Genomic DNA, 19260 nt, shown 5'->3' with positions numbered 1-19260 from the left:
GGGGGGGGGCGGTTATTGGTACTAATAGGAAGAGGCCAAGGATGCTGCTAAGGACACCCAACGATAAAGAACGATCCAGTCCAAAATGTCGCTAGTGCCTAGGTCGGGAAACCCTGGGCTATGTGTCCTAGGGCATTCCTCCTCGCTGCCCCCCCTAGCTCCTTCTCTGAAATGAAGTTGGCTTACAGTCATCTCCAGCCGGTTCATCTCTCTTTTGGGCATATCCTCATGTCTACCTCCCCTCCCTGCCTTCCACCCCAGGAAACAAAAGTCTTTCTAAGTTCAAGAGCTAGTTCATCTAGAAAGAAACACGGAAGAAATGTGATCCCAGGTGTGTGGCTGACTTGCACAGAGACCCTAGGAAAAAAAGCAAACAGACTGATGTACAAAAGCCTTGAATTTCGGCTGTTGTTCAAATCGAATCAAGAAGCACAAAGTCTTCTCTATAATCTGAACAATTTCTCCTCCTAAAATCAGTAAGGAAAAGCACACATGCAACGTTAAGTCCACACTCAGTAGTCAAGTGTCCTATTTAGATGGACCATTAATCAAGCATCAAACCCTAAATCTACACAGACTCTGAAAAAGTCTCCTTGAAGACCACATCCCAACTTTGCATTCCCACCTCTCACTGGTCAACCCTGAACCAAGGAAATGATAGAAAGAAAAGCTTGCCTCTCAAATGATTCAAACGAACAATGCCCTCTTTTACCAACCTGAGTTCTTTGTGATATAGCTGATTTTTGACCTTCTATTTAGTACATAATGAAATGATACTCTCTCTTCTCATCACGTAGAAGAAATTAAGTACTTATTTTTTTAAGGAGAGGTCATTTTAAGTCAGGACGTCTTTTCACTTGTGGAAGTTTATGAAAATTTCTCCAGATTTCTTTGTATAAAGAAAATGTAGGGAAAATACCCCAAGTTGACCGTCATAAAGTGCTAAGAATTCCTAAAACCTCAGAGATCGCTGTCAATAGACTATTTCTTGACCTACGGCCTCTGATTAGAAATCTCAGAATGTACCACAAGCACTACTGCAGAGTACTGTTGGAAAATATTTACACAGCAAACCAAGGCTGTTTATTGAATTAATATAATATATTAATATAACCCATTCTCTCCATCTTTTAAATCAAGAACACTTCAAAACATGGGCTAAGAATAGCAAAATACTCAGGATAAGGTTATAGGAAAAAAAGCAAATTTTCCATGTTTAATAGGAAGTGCTTGAAATTCAGTACAAAATAGCAACTGTGGAGTTCAAAGCTACACCAATTTCTTTTTGGATTTGAGTCAGACTTTTGATTTTCAAGTGGCTTGTCATTTTCAAGCGTGCAATTAGCTAACTGCCCTAATTGCTCTTCCAAATGCCACAACACACACTCCTGACCGTAGCTGACACTAAAAAACAGCTTTATGCCGCCTTGAGCATTGCTAGCTTCGAGTTTGTGCTGACCAGAGGATTTCTGACTATTTGAATTCCCCCTGACTGTTTCCAAGAAGGGCTCTTTGGTGCGTCCACAGAATAAACACACAATGCGCCCCCCAAGCCATACATTGGTCATAAGCTAAATAAATATCCAGGGCCTCTTTTTACTATCCTTCCTGAACAAGTCAGGAGCTATATTTGTTTGTCTCTTTTGTACTAGTTCACACAGTATCGACATCTGGGTGGGCCTCTAACCATCTCCGACGGACATCGGGCTGGTGGACTGGGCGCTGAGCTCTTAAATAGGCCTAAAGGCACAGCAAGAAGGAAGTCAAGCTGTTTGGGCCCTTCGCAGAGCTGGTCCCCAATGACCTTCCCTCAGTCCCCACGCCTATAACCTATCGAAAGAAGTTATGGTGAAAAACTCTAAGCCTGCCAAGATTCCATTTGCTGGAGAAAGTCAGTTGTGAAACCTTCTGTAGGACTAGAATGTAAGGCTTTTCTATTCGATTTCTCTACCGTGAATCCCCAAACAAGGCCTAGATGGTGAGCCTCCCTGGCTCCAGGAACTCTTCAAAAGCCCTAAGATAAGAAAGCCAAGTGTAGGGAAGAAAGAGGAAGAAAATGTCATTTGCTGGTCCTGTTTCAAAATCAGTACAGAAAGGAGGGGTTTGTAAGGTATCGTTGCTGTTGTTGTTTTTTTCAAGTTCATAAGGAATAAATGCCTTAACTTTCTTTTCTTTTCTCTCCTCCCCGCACCCCTTACCCCAACTCAGAGGATAACGTTTCTCTGATACTGCTACAAAAGAAAGATACCAGCCGGATCTCTGGGCTCTAACATATCATAACTTTGGATATGACAGTGATAGCCAGTAAGTGCCTCTACTCCACCCCTCAAACTGCACTTTACTGTCAACTGACCAGCAGTGACCAGAGGACAGTGACTACCAAGTTGATGCCCTGGACGAAGGTGTGCGGCTGCGATGTCATCAGATGCTTACGGTGGACACTTCCCACGGAAGGTCACAGATACCCTGACAGGTCACCTAAGCCGTGAGTAATGCACCCTTTTTCTTCTTGTTCTACATTTAACCCAAAGACAGACGTAGGAAATAAAGACACAGATGCATCTTTCCCAAAATTTGAGATTAAGTTTTTCACTGTCCAAATCTGTAGTCCTTCTTCCCCACTTTCCACAAAGAATTGGGCTTTTTGAGAAGCCCTGAAGGATCATAGCCTGACTATATCATAAAAATACACACAGAGGTCACTCAAAAAGGGGTCCTTTCATGAAGGTGTGCCTCAAAAATACACAGGAAGGGCTTCCCTGGTGGCGCAGTGGTTGAGAGTCCGCTTGCCGATGCAGGGGACGCGGGTTCGTGCCCCGGCCTGGGAGGATCCCACGTGCCGCGGAGCGGCTGGGCCCGTGAGCCATGGCCGCTGAGCCTGCGCGTCCGGAGCCTGTGCTCCGCAATGGGAGAGGCCACAGCAGTGAGAGGCCCGCGGACCGCCAGAAAAAAAAAAAAAAATACACAGGAAGGGCTTCCCTGGTGGCGCAGTGGTTGAGAGTCCGCTTGCCGATGCAGGGGACGCGGGTTCGTGCCCCGGCCTGGGAGGATCCCACGTGCCGCGGAGCGGCTGGGCCCGTGAGCCATGGCCGCTGAGCCTGCGCGTCCGGAGCCTGTGCTCCGCAATGGGAGAGGCCACAGCAGTGAGAGGCCCGCGGACCGCCAGAAAAAAAAAAAAAAATACACAGGAAGGGCTTCCCTGGTGGCGCAGTGGTTGAGAGTCCGCTTGCCGATGCAGGGGACGCGGGTTCGTGCCCCGGCCTGGGAGGATCCCACGTGCCGCGGAGCGGCTGGGCCCGTGAGCCATGGCCGCTGAGCCTGCGCGTCCGGAGCCTGTGCTCCGCAATGGGAGAGGCCACAGCAGTGAGAGGCCCGCGGACCGCCAGAAAAAAAAAAAAAAATACACAGGAAGGGCTTCCCTGGTGGCGCAGTGGTTGAGAGTCCGCTTGCCGATGCAGGGGACGCGGGTTCGTGCCCCGGCCTGGGAGGATCCCACGTGCCGCGGAGCGGCTGGGCCCGTGAGCCATGGCCGCTGAGCCTGCGCGTCCGGAGCCTGTGCTCCGCAATGGGAGAGGCCACAGCAGTGAGAGGCCCGCGGACCGCCAGAAAAAAAAAAAAAAATACACAGGAAGGGCTTCCCTGGTGGCGCAGTGGTTGAGAGTCCGCTTGCCGATGCAGGGGACGCGGGTTCGTGCCCCGGCCTGGGAGGATCCCACGTGCCGCGGAGCGGCTGGGCCCGTGAGCCATGGCCGCTGAGCCTGCGCGTCCGGAGCCTGTGCTCCGCAATGGGAGAGGCCACAGCAGTGAGAGGCCCGCGGACCGCCAGAAAAAAAAAAAAAAATACACAGGAAGGGCTTCCCTGGTGGCGCAGTGGTTGAGAGTCCGCTTGCCGATGCAGGGGACGCGGGTTCGTGCCCCGGCCTGGGAGGATCCCACGTGCCGCGGAGCGGCTGGGCCCGTGAGCCATGGCCGCTGAGCCTGCGCGTCCGGAGCCTGTGCTCCGCAATGGGAGAGGCCACAGCAGTGAGAGGCCCGCGGACCGCCAGAAAAAAAAAAAAAAAAAAAATACACAGGAAAATGGAGGAAACAGGTATAAAAGGGAGATAACACTCATAGGCTACATCTTTCTTTCATCAAGAAATAAAAGAGGTGTTTAATAGGTAATGATCATTTTTCCATTCTTTCCACCCAGCCCCAAATCAAACTTAAAACTGTCAGTAATAAAACAAGTGAATACCTAGACTGCTATTGTGGACAGGTGTGTATCTGTATGCTAATACATGTGAAAAGTAAAATTGCCTCCATAAAGATCTAAGCCATTCATAAAATCCCCCCAAAAATCAATACTCTTTTTTGAAGTATTAGACAACTTTCCCAACTCAGTTGACTTCAAAACAATGTTCACACTAAGGGGGTATCAAAGAAAATATATTGGTGGTTTACGGTAGGCAAAGAACGATGCACCTGGCATCTGAAACAGGAGAGCCTGGGACTCTTAAAAACTCCGACTGAGGATAAGTAGGAATGCTCATAAAATTCAGAATTAATGCTCCCCTTCAACTTCTCAATTCTCATACCAACAAAAATTACTATTTTACACAATTGATCTTAGGTATCAGATTCTACGGGAGCTACCACACTCAAAAGTCTGAGGAAGAATTTATTCTTTGACAACTTCAAAGTTAAAGCGATTTGAGTTTTGTTTCAATTATTATTATTATTTTAAGTAAGCCCGTAAACAAGCTAGACTGGCTGACTTGAGTGCAAATGAAATGACAAAGAATCAACAGTATTAACGGAATTAACAGTTCCGAGAAAGCTGGAAAACGTCTATGGCTCAAAACTTTTAAATCAATGAACCACAGTAGCTGGGACTAAAAATGAGAGAAAACGAGAGGGAAACAGAGACTCAGAGGGGTGGCCATGAGGACACTCTTATGCTGTGCGGCGGGGAGGGCCGGCCAGGGCGGCTGCTGCACGAACAGCAGTAGCACAGGTGTCCGCACCTTCCACAAACGTGAGCGTGCGCTAAAGTTAGAAAACATGTCTTTTCCCCAAAGCTTTCATTTTTAAGATATCTGTAAAAAGCTTTAACACTCTGACTCTTTAGGGGAAGTTCTAAGTAGGAGAAGAAAACTGGTAAAAGAGAAAGTCATCCAACGAGTTTTCAGTAGATTGCAGATGAAAAGGAGCTTTCTGAATAGGAAGAAGTTAATAACGGGTCCGTAGAGCATAGATGTGAATCATGGGTTCTCACTGCAGCCCTAGAGTAGAAGGATTTGTGAACATTTGAACAGGACTGATATTCAGGACGCTCCCCAGGCCAATTAGATCAAAGTCTCTGAGGCCGAGGCCTAGGTGACGGCACATCTTAGAAACGAGCAGCCGGAGTTGAGAACTGTCGGATTAAACGGCTGGTTCACAACAGGCAGCGTGGCTTTCTCAGACCTTTCACACCAGCCTTGCTCTTAGCAAGGCTTCCTGAAGTTCCCAGAGTCTTGGGAAAGGGGGCCATGTGGGAGAAAGCTTACATAGTGCAGAGCTTGAAAAGGCTTCCTTACGGAAGCTCCTTCTCCATTATCACCCTTCTGGAGAACTGTCGGTGTGAACTGTCAAAGATGCCTCAGTCCATTTCCTAGGTGACCTTTAAACATTTGAGGGTAAGGAGAACAAAAATCAAAACCAAAAACCAAGTTCTCAAAACCAGAAGGCAAAAGCCGGAAGCCATCTCAGCCTGGCAGGTGTACCACCACTCCCTGCATACTCAGGCAAGGAGAGCAGAGAGGAGGATGCATCCCCAGAGCCCAGAGGATGCACGTATTAGGAGGACCCAGCAGCACACTGTCCTACAGCCCTCTCTGGCCATCCAGCCAAAACTACACCAGAAACAAACTGTGGCAGCTCAGCCTCATATATCCTTCGGGAAAGGTACCCGGGGTGACATGGGCTTAGAGCCAATGAAAAGTCTAAGGGCCTTAGTTTCATAAGCAATAGGCAGCTGCTTGGTCTTAATCCTGTTTCCTGATAAAAGCCATATTCAGAAGGCTTCTTCCAAAGGGCGTGGAGGCCGAGGAACGATAACCTCGAGGAAGCCAGACTCTCAGCAGCCTTCAGAACACCAGCCCCTCCCTTAGCAGCCAGCAGCCCGACTGCCCTTCTCCAAGGACCGCAGCTGGGCTTCTCGCCACCTCTGAGTCCCTTCCCCCAAGTCTCATCTGCTCCGGAGGCGCCCGGATAAACCACCTCATCTCCAACGCAGCCTCCTCTTTCCAGCATCACTTGCGATGGTCATTAGTATCAAGGCATGCCACGCATCATGTTCCCTACGCAGACAGAAATCACTAGATTTTCGGGAGAAAACAATCCCCTCTCCAAGTCTCCTCAATTCCACTTTCAATTTCCATGAAAACAAAGTTTACAGCATTAGCACGGTTCCTTCCAACTTTTTTTATTTTCCCTTCTCAGACCCCCCCCGCCCCCGCCCAGTACTGTCCACTGTACACTTATGGGCAAGCATGTCCGTAAGTTAGCAAGTGTTCTGTAAGAATCAGCCTACAGACACTAGAACTGCTTTGTAAGACTTCTAGGTACCTAAGGAAGGCTCTGAAAGTAGCCTCTGTCTTATCCAGGGTGGTTCTTTGTGTCATACCTACTTTTCATCCCTAACCCTCCGGTGGGTCGCCCACCTTTCTCTTTATGCTCCGGTCAACATCACATGGCTTGAAATTCCCATAAAAGAGATTCTCCCTTTTGCGATATGATGCACGGCGTCCCTTCTGCCTGGAATACCTCTTCCTCCCCTATTTCGCTTTCGCTTGGACGTACCTCACAGGGTCCCAGCCCAGCATTTATTTCCTCCAGAAACTCAACCCAGCGCTGTTCCTCTGCGTCCCCCAGACACCCTGTGCATGTCTCCATGTCTGGACTTGCAGTGTGGACTAGAATGACTGACTGTGGATACGCCCTCCTTGGCTCTGAGCTCAGCGGGGGAGGGGCAGAGCCATCTTTGTTGCTCAGCAGCAAGGACAGACCCGTCAGTGCTTTGGGGATGGATGCATGCATCGTGGATTAAAACGACGGGGGGAAAGTCATGAGAACTCCTCTTGTTTCTTCATGCTGGCCTCTGAGAGACAGGCTGTCTTACCACTGTGAGGTAAAGTCAGCAAACTCTTCGGAGAACTTGTCTGCAGGGAGTTGTGGCGACGGCTCCTCCACCACCTGTTTGAGCTGCTGAAAAGGAGTTCCCCACGAATCATAGGGAAACCGGAGGATGGCCAGCTCGATCTAGAGGGGAGAGGGACACAAGGAGACAGGAGCTTACACGGGGTGCTTAGGTAAAGAGGGGGTCCGCTAGGGAATCCACTTGGCTCCAGGAGAGCCAGAGGGAGGCACGATGGTGACCATCAGGTAAACCGGCGGGAGGGGGAAAACTAATGCCGTGTTCTCTAGCAGTTTTCCTCCAAGTCCTAGTGCTAGGGGTTTGCAGATTACGTCGTACCGGAGACAGCCACTTAAGCTACTTAAAACTGGGTCCTCCCTAAAACCCGGTGTGGCACTTCATAAAATTGTAAGCCAGCAGTATGAAACTTCAGGATGTAAAGCGACCAGGTTTTCAAATGTTGAGTCTAAAAAGTAGTTCTCACCCTAAGACTCTTACAGAGCTGTACATCTGCTGCCATCTGCTGGGAGCGTGCTAGAATTAAAAACAAACAAACAAACTAGGAGCAAATGACTGATCTTTTTTTGGACTTGAGTGAAGGCCACTTTGCTGTGACAAGATCACGTGCTTTCTGGGCAGGGATGTGAAATAACTCACAGGATTTAATCAGCTGCTGTGTCTGGGAAGGAAACAGGACCACCATGGATCATTCCAGACCTCGGTGATACACTGAAAATTTATAATCAGCAAAGTTACAAATCAGGCACTCATTGTGTACCTTTAGGCCTGTACCTGAGAAAATTATCCTATGCGCTACTATGAGTTTGGGCTATACCTGTACTCAACAGCCAAGACTTCTGTCATAACCATGTTCTGGGAAGCTGAGCCCATGTCCTGGATAACAAAGCTCTATCAGGGTCTGGGCGGGGGATAGATTTGGAGTTTGGGATTGACATGTACACACTGCTATATTTAAAACATAACCAACAAGGACCTGCTGTACAGCACAGGGAACTCTGCTCAATATTCTCTAAATAACAGGAATTTGAATAAGAATAGATACATGTGTAACTGAACCACTTTGCTGTACACGTGAAACTAACACAACATTGTTAGTCAACTATGCTCCAATATAAAATAAGAATTGAAAAAGAAATAAAAAGCTCCATCAGGGTCCACACACATTAGCACTCTTTGAGTAGCTTAAGCTTCTGCATGCCTTGATTAGAATAATTTAATTTTAAACCATAAAGAAAACTATCAGGAACAGTAGTCAGACCCTCTCATTTTACAGACGAGGACAGTGAGACAGTCTATGTGATTCCATCAGTGAATCAGGGGCACACAGCTCCTTGGAGGTAGAATCAAGAGAAGTGTGTTTTGTCCAATCCCAGTTCCGTATTTCTGCTACACCACACTGCAAACAATGGTCGCTCCAAATCTCCTGCTCTCTCAGACCGGCGTCTCAGGCACCTGCCTCTTGTTCTCCAGGCTCACCCCATTCCAACTTCATGCCCCGGACACCCTGGTCCACGATGATTATCATACACTACCATGGTGATGCCCAGACTCCAAATGTCGGACTTCACGCTGTATCCCTTCTGGTTGAGCTCTGGGTTTATTCTCTCGGGCTGGAAAGGAGACAGAAAAAGACAGCTGAGATGACATTCCTGGCTCCATAAAGGCTCAGGGCTGAGAGTGTCACCAGCTGCCCAGTGAGTTGCTGTGAGCTGTTAACGTACCTCCCAGGCCAAGAGGCTCGCTAACTACAATAAATAACACCGTCTCCGTGGGGTTTTCCTCATTCTCCACACGTCTTTTCTTGGAGACAGTAATGGATCAAAGTCCCCTCTCAATTCAAAAGCAATTTCAATTCTGCCGTATGAGGAACATGATGTACATTACAAAATTACTTTGTCAGCCTAGAAGTTGCCTTGTTGAAAAGACCAGCGGTCCAGAACTCAGTAAAAAGAGTCAACAGAGTCGCTGGGCTACTGTCTGGTGTTAATAGACCTCAACAACTTTTAGCCAAACATGGACAGAAAGCTTTTCAATTCTAAGAGCAGGTTCATTTCGAAGTAGAATATTTACAGTAGAAGTCCCTTAAGTTAAAGGGAGTCTCTGCTAAAGACAATGAGCCTTCATAGCTATGAGGTTCCTTCAGGACTCACTTAACTGACTTGTTTGGGGAATTTAAATTCTTTCTTCTGTTCTCAACAAACAAGGCAGCATTCCCTTGTAACACAGTGTGGAAAATTGTGTGGGCTCTGTGTATTACCCACCTGCTTTTTCAAAGAATATACCTCTTTGCCTGATATTTTAAAAGAGTGATTTGTAGAAACATAGGCAACGTGATTCATTGCGTAGTTTTAAATTTTATTTTATTTTTCCAGTTTTATTGAGATATAGTTGACATATAATATTGTGTAAGGTCTTTTGTTGCGTTTTTTTTTGGCCACACTGAACAGCATGTGGGATCTTAGTTCCCCAACCAGGGATCAAACCCACACCCCATGCATTGGAAGTGTGGAGTCTTAACCACTGGACTGCCGGGGAAGTCCCCTTTACCTGATTTTTTTTTTTTAAAAGAATACCTATGAAGGAAGGGATTCAGTATTTCAGACAGGAAATATTAAGAAAAAAGAAGATGCAGAATATTTCTCGCATCTTAGGCACATCTCTGTTTTCCCTCCCTGGCCATCCCTTTCCCATTTCCTGGCATGGTTTGAAGGCAGTTACATTCTCGATGCTACCCCCAGCTGCTGTACTTACGGCCATGTACGGTTTGCATCCTGCATCGATAGTTTTAGCGACGGAGTCAACAAGGTAGCCGCTGATTCCAAAATCGCACATCTTCACCTGGCCCAGGGTGTTGATGAGCACATTGGAAGGCTTGACATCTGAAAGCAAGAACAGTCAGGAGCCCAAGGTGGTAGTAGCATCCCTCTACCACCAGGGGCCCTGGAACCTCCCTTCCTCCTTCCCCTTTACTTTCTTCTCAAGACCCAGTGCAGAAGTAACCGCCACCCCTGTGATACAACATTGTAAATCAACTCTACTCCAACATAAAATAAAAATTTTTTAAAGAAAGAAAAACATCAAAGCTGAGAAAAGGGGGAAAAATCAACTTGATTTTCTTTTTCTTAATCATTTTCAAATGTTTTATTTCAACTTACAAAAGTAGAATTTACTAAGTTGATTTGGATTACGGAAAGCTTGGAAGAAAGAGAAAGGACATTCTTATATACGTGGCAGATAGACTATAAAATGATTTCAGCAGTATTTAGAGTAGTCACAAAAACGTTTTTCTTTAGTTCATTCAGTCTAATGTCATTAATTCTTGTTCTGCTGGATCTTGGCTTAGTAGTCTGCTTTCTATTTCAGCGGTCCCCAAACCTTTTGACACCAGGGACCGGTTTCGTGGAAGACAATTTTTCCACGGGGGGGGGGATGGCGGTGGACGGGGATGGTTCAGGCCGTAATGCGAGCGATGGGGAGCAGTGGGGAGCCGTGGGGAGCGGTGGGGAGCGACTGGGAGCGGCAGATTAAGCTTCACTCGCTCGTCCGCCGCTCACCTCCTGCTGTGCGGCCCAGTTCCTAACGCGCCGCGGACCGGTACCGGTCCAAAGCCCAGGGGTTGGGGACCCCTGTTCTATTTCACGTTGTGTCCTTCTTGTCGGATTGGGAATCCATCAATGGAAAAAACTGTTTCCTCTATCTAATTTCTCATCTTCGTTGCCCTCATACATGCAGTAAGAACTTAAAAATTGATGATTGAATTAAACGCCTAGCCCCACGGGCCAATCATCTCTGTTATGTTAGATGAATAAGTTCTAGAGATCGGCCGTTACAACATTGCCCCTGTAATGAACAATTCTATATTGTGCCCCTTAGAATTTGTTATGAGGGTAGAGCTCATGCTACGTGTTCTTGTGACAGTAAAATAGTGTTTTACAAGCCCGGTTCATGATGACCTGTTGCGCATTTAGTGGAATGAAATGGCAGACTGTGACATAACGATACACCAAATACGATCAAAGCCACCAGTTTTCATGGATGCTTCAGCCGGAAGTGTGTCAGAGGTCACAAGGTGTTAACTCATCATAAACCCAGATATTCCAGACCAGGAGGCAGGTCACAGAGTATACATGTGGATAAAGAAGTTTCATTCTACAGTTCTTAAATGAATCCTTCAGTCTCGAGAGAGATAACGCACTCCCCAAAGAGATGAACCATTGTTATGTCTTGATAATGGAATTAGAAATTACAGTTAACTTTTTCCCTAGTGACACTTTTCCCAAAGGGCATGTACTCAAAAGGAGAAAGTTATTCTAAAAACTTTAAAGACTATCCTTTATAATTTTTCCCTTAAACAACAGATACACAAATTTCATTTTATTATCTTTTATACTTTATAAACATTCTCTACTATGAGTGAAACATTTTATAATTTTGGAATAAGCCTTTAAGATTCAGTTTCACATTTGTGGATAATCCACATTCTTCTATCTGAATTCCTTCCCACTTTCTTCTTTTTCTCTTCCTCCCTACTTTCCCCATTTTTAATCATAACAATGAATAATAATAATCATATCATAATAGGAATACTCTTTGAAGCATCTCACATTACTTTCAGGCTCAGAGAGTGTAAGAATTATCAAATCACAATACCCTATTAGCGATCAATACTTTCCATAAATTTTTTCAGAGACCTGATTAAACATATCTCTTCCAAGAAGCTTTCCTTGACTATGGTCACCCAGTACTAATCATTTTCTTGTTTTGTATTCTACCTCTACTAGTTCCATACGTGGTACATTCATATTTTTCATGTGGTTTTTTCCCCAGGTGTTTGTCATATATTTGTCTTATTTCCCTATCAAGAATCCCTATGTAGAATTTAAATAAGAATATATTTTTTTCTCAGATACCTGTCAGGGCATCTATTACAGTGCTGTGTAAACATAGTGCTGTGTACATGTTGGACAGTGATTGCAAAAGGTATATGGATGATTGGAGGCATGGAAGAAAGGTGGAAGAAAGGATGGATGGATGGATGGATGGATGGATGGATGAAAAGATAACAGGAAGGGAGAAAAGGAAGGAGGGAGAAGAGGAAGAGCCATATCTTCCAATTCTTTCACCTTATCCTGACTCCCGCTGTCTGAAAGGGCTGTGCTTTATGCCACTTTCATGTGCACAGGCATCACCTGGGAGTCTTCTTAAAATGCGGGTTCTGATTCAGTTGGTCTTAGGACCCATGATTCTGCTTTTCTAACAAGCTCTCGGGTGACGGCCAATACTAGGTGAATTTTTATCCTATTCTCTAAAGTTCTCAACGGGTAATACCACAGCTCTGCTTGGTAACAGGCATTTTATATTCAAGTTTTAATATAAAGCCCACGTCTTCTGACGCCCTCAGACAAGTTAAAGAACAGCTACTTGTATATGATTTTGCTATCCAGTCCCAAAGGAAAACCCCTCCATTCTCTTGCCTGACTCAATTCCATCCACTGGGGAAGAAAAAAAAAAAGATAAAACTCAGGTAAAAGAAATAAAATTGATAAAAGGAACAGCCAAGGCAGCTCCGTGGCTACTTACCTCGATGAATGACCGAGAGCTTACTGTGTAAATGTTCTAATGCTTTTACAATCTGCAAGAGAAACACAAGGTGGGTTTGTTTCCCCCCATCACTGGAAAGAAACCGAGTGTTAAGCATATCCAGGTTTATCATCCCTGGCTTAAGGTCACAAGGAGAAGTATCTTCTCAGATAGTGGTGTTCCTATCCAGGAAAATACACAGGAAGTCATACAAATTGGATTCCGCACACCAGAGAGGACTATACCCCATAGCAGAGAGGATGCCTCACTCATACATTTTGATTTTCATTTGGCCTCCAGCATTTTTTCTCTCCACCCTCCTGGGCCTCAGGAACCATGAAGAGAGCAGCCCTTCATTTCATTTTCTCCTGCTTCCTCCTCTGCCTATTGATCCTAAGAAAACATTTAAAACTCTACAAATGAAAATCAAAATCAACTAGTATCAGGACAGAGACACCAGGAACGTGGTCATAACAGAAGAATGTACTGCTTAGAGGCACTTTAACTGAGAGTTTACCCAACCAAGTCAGGAGTAGACTCTTTTACACAATGCCCGGAAAGAAAAGCATTAGTTGATCCATCCACAGATGCACTCATGCATTCAACAGACACGTACGGGATGGGAGCTATGGTCCAGGTAGTGTTTCCCCATACTGGGGGTACAGGGACACATAAGGCCCAGACTTCGCACATGCTCCTTGAAGTAGGCTTCCTGATGTACTCACAGAAACTGCTATTTTCCCTAAGATGTCCTCTGGAATTGTTTGGCCTTTATCAATCACTTGTTTGTAGAATTTATCTAGGGACGTGTCCATGAGCTCCATGCAGATCCAGACATCCCCCTAGAGGCCGGTCGGTTCAGAGGTGGTTAGAGAGGATGGAAAAGGGAAAAAAAGAGGAAACAGTTAACACCTGTCAGGAAGAACGGACGGTTTCTTGCTTGAGTTTTGGAGGAAATGTACTAATCCCTTCAGGCTCTCAAAGGGATTTATAAACAGGCAAGATTCCCTCCAAAGAACAAACTAGCAGACAGCCAAGCCGACTTGCAGGTGATCACCCACTCCTTAATGAAAACTAGGATCTACACACTAATAGCCACAAGCAATAGAACTCAGAAGTCTAAGCCTTTACTGTCACTGCCCTCCAGGAGTTAAGTCCAGATACCTACTCCATGTCTGACCTCCCAGGCTGACCGCTGGTGGTAGTTTATCAAAAGGCTGGTTTTAAGAGGGAGATGAAGCATCGTAACCCACATCATCGTGAAGTGAAAAAGAGAGGCAGAGCAAAGAGGTAAGTGTAAGCCCACGTGGTACACAAGGCTACCTGAAGTATAGCAAGAGGCCAAAAGACCAGAGGATTTCAGGTTTTAAGGAATCTATCCAAATCAGTCTACAGACTCTTGATAGAGACAGTTCTGGCAAAATAGACAAACCAAAACAGAAAGGAGAAAGGGGGCCTCAGCCATTTAAAAGGGCTAAACGCATTTGAAAATACCGTGGTTTCAAGCCAACTTTGCACCAACATTTCACAAGCATGAAACGCTACAGAAGACACGTCAAACAAGAAAGAGCACTGTGACTATGTATGGCATTTATGTGATCAAGGAAACTTCTTGTTAAGCTATCGCTCTCCTTGGAGTTTGAAGGGAAGGATCACCTACCTCACGGAAGAGTGCGCCATAAAAGGTGACCGTAAAAGGACAGTCCACGGTCCTCATGGAAATATCCAAATCCATCAGTAACCTTTTCTGCTCCTGGCTATTTACTGTGGCCCGGATCCGCTGAATGGGAATGCATGAAAAATGTATGGTTACTGCTCTGAGGATGAGTCTGGTAATAAGGCAGAGGGACCTTGAAGCGTCCCATCCTGAGAATGGTACCAAAATCCACAGCACAACTTCCAGAAACAGCCCTTCAGATATCTACCCTGAAGGATTAGCTGTTTGTAACGAATGAAAAGGAAGGAAGACCGTTATTCATTTGATTTCCCGAATAATCCCCAGTAAGGAGCAAACTGATAGTATATTTTGGAGAGTGTGCAAATGTTTGGGAATGCATTTCCAAGTTATAAAAACAGTCTGATTTATTATGTGGGTTTAGTGCAAAGAGGTCAGAGTATTAATTGATTTCGGGCTGATTTGGGGTCCTATAAAAAAAAAAGCCAGAAGCCCCTCTTTGTGAACAAGTAAGAATATTTGGACTGAACAGCAACTGTAAGAGAATTGATTCAGGAAAGGAAAGAGGAGGAATCAAACCGAAATGGAGAAACTGTTCATTCCTACCCCAGGGCCTCTGAGAGAAGAGAAACTTGTCACACCAGCAAATGTAGCCTTATAGAAACACGATTATGTCATTAAATGACAAGACGATATAATATCACGAGGCTTTCACGTTTTTTGCCTATGTAGCAAAGAGCCTGCAGAAGAAGAAACTGAAAAATCTACAAGGTAAGGGAAAGGTATCTCCATTCTCCAAAAAGAGGCATCCCAGTCACCTGACCACCCACATTCCTAACAATTCATCTAGAATTAATACGTTGGTCATTCTCCAAGGTCCTTCCAACATCTACTCAAGAAATTTGCAATGATTCTAAATTTCTTTTTATAGCTCAAAAGCTATGCAAATTTGCTCAAGATGATTTTACCCTCCTTTTTCCCACAAACGGAGACAATTTCCTCCCTCAGTTCGGGTTTCCTGATTTTCAGGGACAATTCTTTAAAAGCAACAGAATAAGGGTTAAAAAGACACTTGCGAGACACAAAACCCAAATGCCATCTGTGACCTCTTGTTTGGATTCTGATTTGAAAAACCAGCAGGAGAAAAAACAGCAACAACTATTAGATGACGTTGAAGAGCTATTATTGATTCTTTGACGTGTGATGATGATGCGGTGGTTGCACAAAAAATTAAAAGGAGGGGTCGGATTTATCAGTTAAAACACCTAGTTGATGTAACTCATGCCAAGGAAGCATATTTCACATATTTGGAGGGGAATATTGTTCCCTATGAATGAGCTTTTCTGTTTCACCCCATGGAGGATTGTTTTGCTTATATGAAGAGAGCTGGTTTGTGCTTGAGATGGACAAACACATAAATCAGGGATGGAAAACGTTTGGGGAAGGGGAACTCTACCTTCACCGCCATGATCTGCCCGCTGGGCACATGCCGCATCTTCTCCACCACCCCGTACGCCCCCCGGCCCAGCTCCACTATAGGCTCCAGGTCATCCGCCTTCACCTCAAAGTTCTGCAGGAGAGAAAAGCAAGAATGCAAAAAGGGAAAAAGGGAAATAAACTGGACACAGGCTACCTTGTCCTCTCTCTAGTTTCTCCCAGCGTTCTAGGGGCTCTTTCTAGTCCAGAACTTTCTGGTCTAGGAGCTTTTCCAAGCAGCTACTGAAAGCAAGAAGTGCGTGGGAGATGGGTAGACCCTACTGCACCTGCTCGTCACGGGCAATACAGACATCCAGCTCCGACCGAGCCTCCACATCGCTCGGTGAAGGCTAACTCTGCACCGTGGTTCTTTAGCCCTGCCCCTCGTTTGTTGGCTGATGGCAGCTAGATCTAGGCCTGGACTTCGACGAATCTACCCCAAAGAGCACCATCTACTCGCTTCAAATACCTTCCCTCAGGACCACAACAGCCCGATTTCAGTTCGACATTCAAAACAGCAAGAGCTCCACAGACCATTTACATTTACATTTAGACTTTATTGACCCACCGCCCCTGACAGCATGTTACAGAAAATACAGTTTTTTCGTTGGCCAGTTGGAAAGCATCCATGTAAAATGGTCACGATGTTAACTGGCAGACATGATTTTTCTCACCTGATTTCCAATAGAAATGCAAGCTTTGGAGTCTAAATCTCGAGGTGGCCTAAGAAAGAGAAGGGGAGGAAAAAAACACATGAGACATCTAGTCAAATACGACCTTCCCAAATCAGATGCGACTGGAGAGATCTTTCCTTAGGAATAAGGTGAAAGCTCATGGGTAAAATAAAGCAGCATAAAGGGGTTGATAGTGTGGGATTTGGAATAAAATACGTTTGCATTTAAATCACTTAATCTCTGAACTCCCATTTCTTTTTAAAATTTATTTTAATTTATTTATTTTTGGCTGCGTTGGGTCTTTGTTGCTGCGCGCGGGCTTCCTCTAGTTGCGGTGAGCGGGGACGACTCTCCCTCGTGGTGCGCGGGCTTCTCATTGCGGTGGCTCCTCTTGCTGCAGAGCGTGGGCTCTAGGCGCGTGGGCTCAGCAGTTGTGGCTCGCAGGCTCTAGAGCGCAGGCTCCGTAGTTGCGCTCGGGCTTAGTTGCTCCGCGGCATGTGGGATCTTCCCGGACCAGGGCTCGAACCCGTGTCCCCTGCACTGGCAGGCGGATTCTTAACCACTGCGCCACCAGGGAAGCCCCCATTTCTTCTTTAATACAAAGATATTAGTACACTACCTCGTGGAGTAGGAGTGGGTATTAAATGAGATATTCTAAGTAACATGCTTAGCAGAATGCCTGGCATACAGTAAATATTCAATAACTATGAGTCATATATATATAGTTATGTGGATAATTACACTACTCTAGTAAGCCCCTGTATAAGTAATTATATTCTTATAAGGAAGTAAAAGTACCAGACTCTTCTTTCATCCGAGAGCATCCATGTGCCCAATTATCCCACCACTTTTTCCACAACTGTTTTAATAAAAAGAAACAATAATATGGTTCTGTTAACTCACAGAATTCATAGATCACAGGAATTCCAAATCTATCTAATCCTGCCTTTAAGATGGAACAAAGGTCCAGACAGGTAAAGTGACTTGCCCAAGGTCACGACTAACCCAGGCCTCCTGATTTTCAGGTCAGAATCCTTTCTGTTCTACCAGGCTGGCATACCCAGTTGTGATATTTCTTCTATACATAGTGTACTCACTACCCAGGGGTCATCTCAGCAGCTGAGGTTCGCTGCTTTTATGTCTCCATTAGAGAAAACAGAGTCTTCTCATGTGTATTTATTTCCCCTACTTCACTGCTACCTTGGCTGATAACAGTCCATGTACGAGAAAGATATTTGGCTTGGCTGTGCACCTAACTGTGAGCCTAGAGAAGCCCTTTCTTCAAATAAATACACCAAAAGCATCCTGACAAAAGTAGTAAATGCCAAGAAACACAGAAAACATAACATACAACAAACAAAACACACATAACAAACACAACATAACAAACTTTTTAATATGATCAAACGAATAAAGCGATAGGAGGCTAAAGACAAAAAGAATCCCGGTGTTGCCTGAACAAAGGGCGACCAAAAAGGGTGGAAATGCAGGTGTCCCCAAGGGGACGTTCCAGGTCAGAATTATACAGAAAAATACAAGGGACGAAGAAAGGAAGAGAGAAAAAAATCCTTGGCCAATGACAATTTTCCCCATCCCTAATATATTATAATTCTACCCTTCCTGCTGAAAGTGACTAAATAAAACAATAAGTAAAATGTAGGAACATAAGCACAGGTACACACGTGAATCTAAGGTTTTAATGGCAAGCCTTGCCTCACCTTAAAAATCTCTTTGAAACGTATAGAAAACCTAAAATAAAGATTTTCTATAGTAACTTAAAACCAGGACTGAGAGGGAGGGATAAAGAGGAAAACACACACACACACACACACACACACACACACACACACACACGGCAGTGATGTTTTCATATATCTTGTGTTTCTGAGCAGGGGATTTTTCTTCAGAAACACTTTCTGAGGAATTAAATTTCTGAAAACCTGATTTCTCACTCTTAAAACCTCCAAAGCTCTTTTTCTTTAGTTGTCACAATTTGTAGTAATTGCAATGGAACTTTGATATAAAGACAAATATTATTTGAAGCACGTGACTAATCTAGACAGTAAAAAATCCTTTGCAATTGTTCAGACCCTTCCTTTTAAAAAGAATGAATTAACAGAAAAGGTCACTAGTTATTTGGGGCTATGTCCACGTGCTTGCCGTCCAGCGCGAGTGCTGGGTGAGACCTCCTCCAGGTCTGACATTCCAGTATTCATACCAGGGCTCTGCAAATCACAGTCCATGACCCAGCTGTGGGTGAATTCTACACATTTAAAGGGTTGGAAAAAACAAACAACGAAGCATCTTCGGCAGAGGCCATGGTGGCCTGGGTAGCCCCAAATATCTACTACCTGGTCTTTTGCCCAAAAAGTTTGCTGACTCCAGCTTTATTCTAACCTTGCATGACAACTTTACCGCACAGGAGGGTTTCACGCCATTTTCCAGAAAGAGAAAAATGAAACCCAGAAAAATTCCTCAACAGAGCTGAAAATAAGACTCATGTCCCCCAAGTCTCGGCCTTGACCTAAGGAGAAGGGGGTAGAGGCTGAAAACTGGGCTAAGTGCTTTACCTGCTTCTCCTATCATTAAAACACACACACACACACACACACACACATACACACACACACACACACACACACACACACACACACCCCTACCTAAAAGTGTCATTG

At 45.1% G+C, this 19260-nt stretch overlaps 1 protein-coding gene across 2 annotated transcripts in view; it reads right to left on the bottom strand.

Moving 5' to 3' along the window:
- MAP2K6 (mitogen-activated protein kinase kinase 6) overlaps positions 1 to 19260 on the bottom strand; it is a 131965-nt gene that overhangs the window by 17000 nt on the left and 95705 nt on the right. For both annotated transcript variants that reach the window (XM_024761126.1, XM_024761125.1), the window contains exons 3-10: positions 16586 to 16634; positions 15892 to 16005; positions 14421 to 14540; positions 13486 to 13602; positions 12761 to 12812; positions 9932 to 10059; positions 8713 to 8790; positions 7145 to 7284 (exon numbers count right to left, since the gene is read on the bottom strand). In XM_024761126.1, the coding sequence (XP_024616894.1) occupies positions 7145 to 7284; positions 8713 to 8790; positions 9932 to 10059; positions 12761 to 12812; positions 13486 to 13602; positions 14421 to 14540; positions 15892 to 16005; positions 16586 to 16634 (798 nt within the window). The remainder of the gene's footprint in view (positions 1 to 7144; positions 7285 to 8712; positions 8791 to 9931; positions 10060 to 12760; positions 12813 to 13485; positions 13603 to 14420; positions 14541 to 15891; positions 16006 to 16585; positions 16635 to 19260) is intronic.

This window comes from Neophocaena asiaeorientalis, unplaced genomic scaffold (genome assembly GCF_003031525.2).
Source record: "Neophocaena asiaeorientalis asiaeorientalis breed wild unplaced genomic scaffold, Neophocaena_asiaeorientalis_V1.1 scaffold30, whole genome shotgun sequence".
NCBI classification, from domain to species: domain Eukaryota; kingdom Metazoa; phylum Chordata; class Mammalia; order Artiodactyla; family Phocoenidae; genus Neophocaena; species Neophocaena asiaeorientalis.
This window is presented reverse-complemented; position numbering and strand designations above follow the sequence as displayed.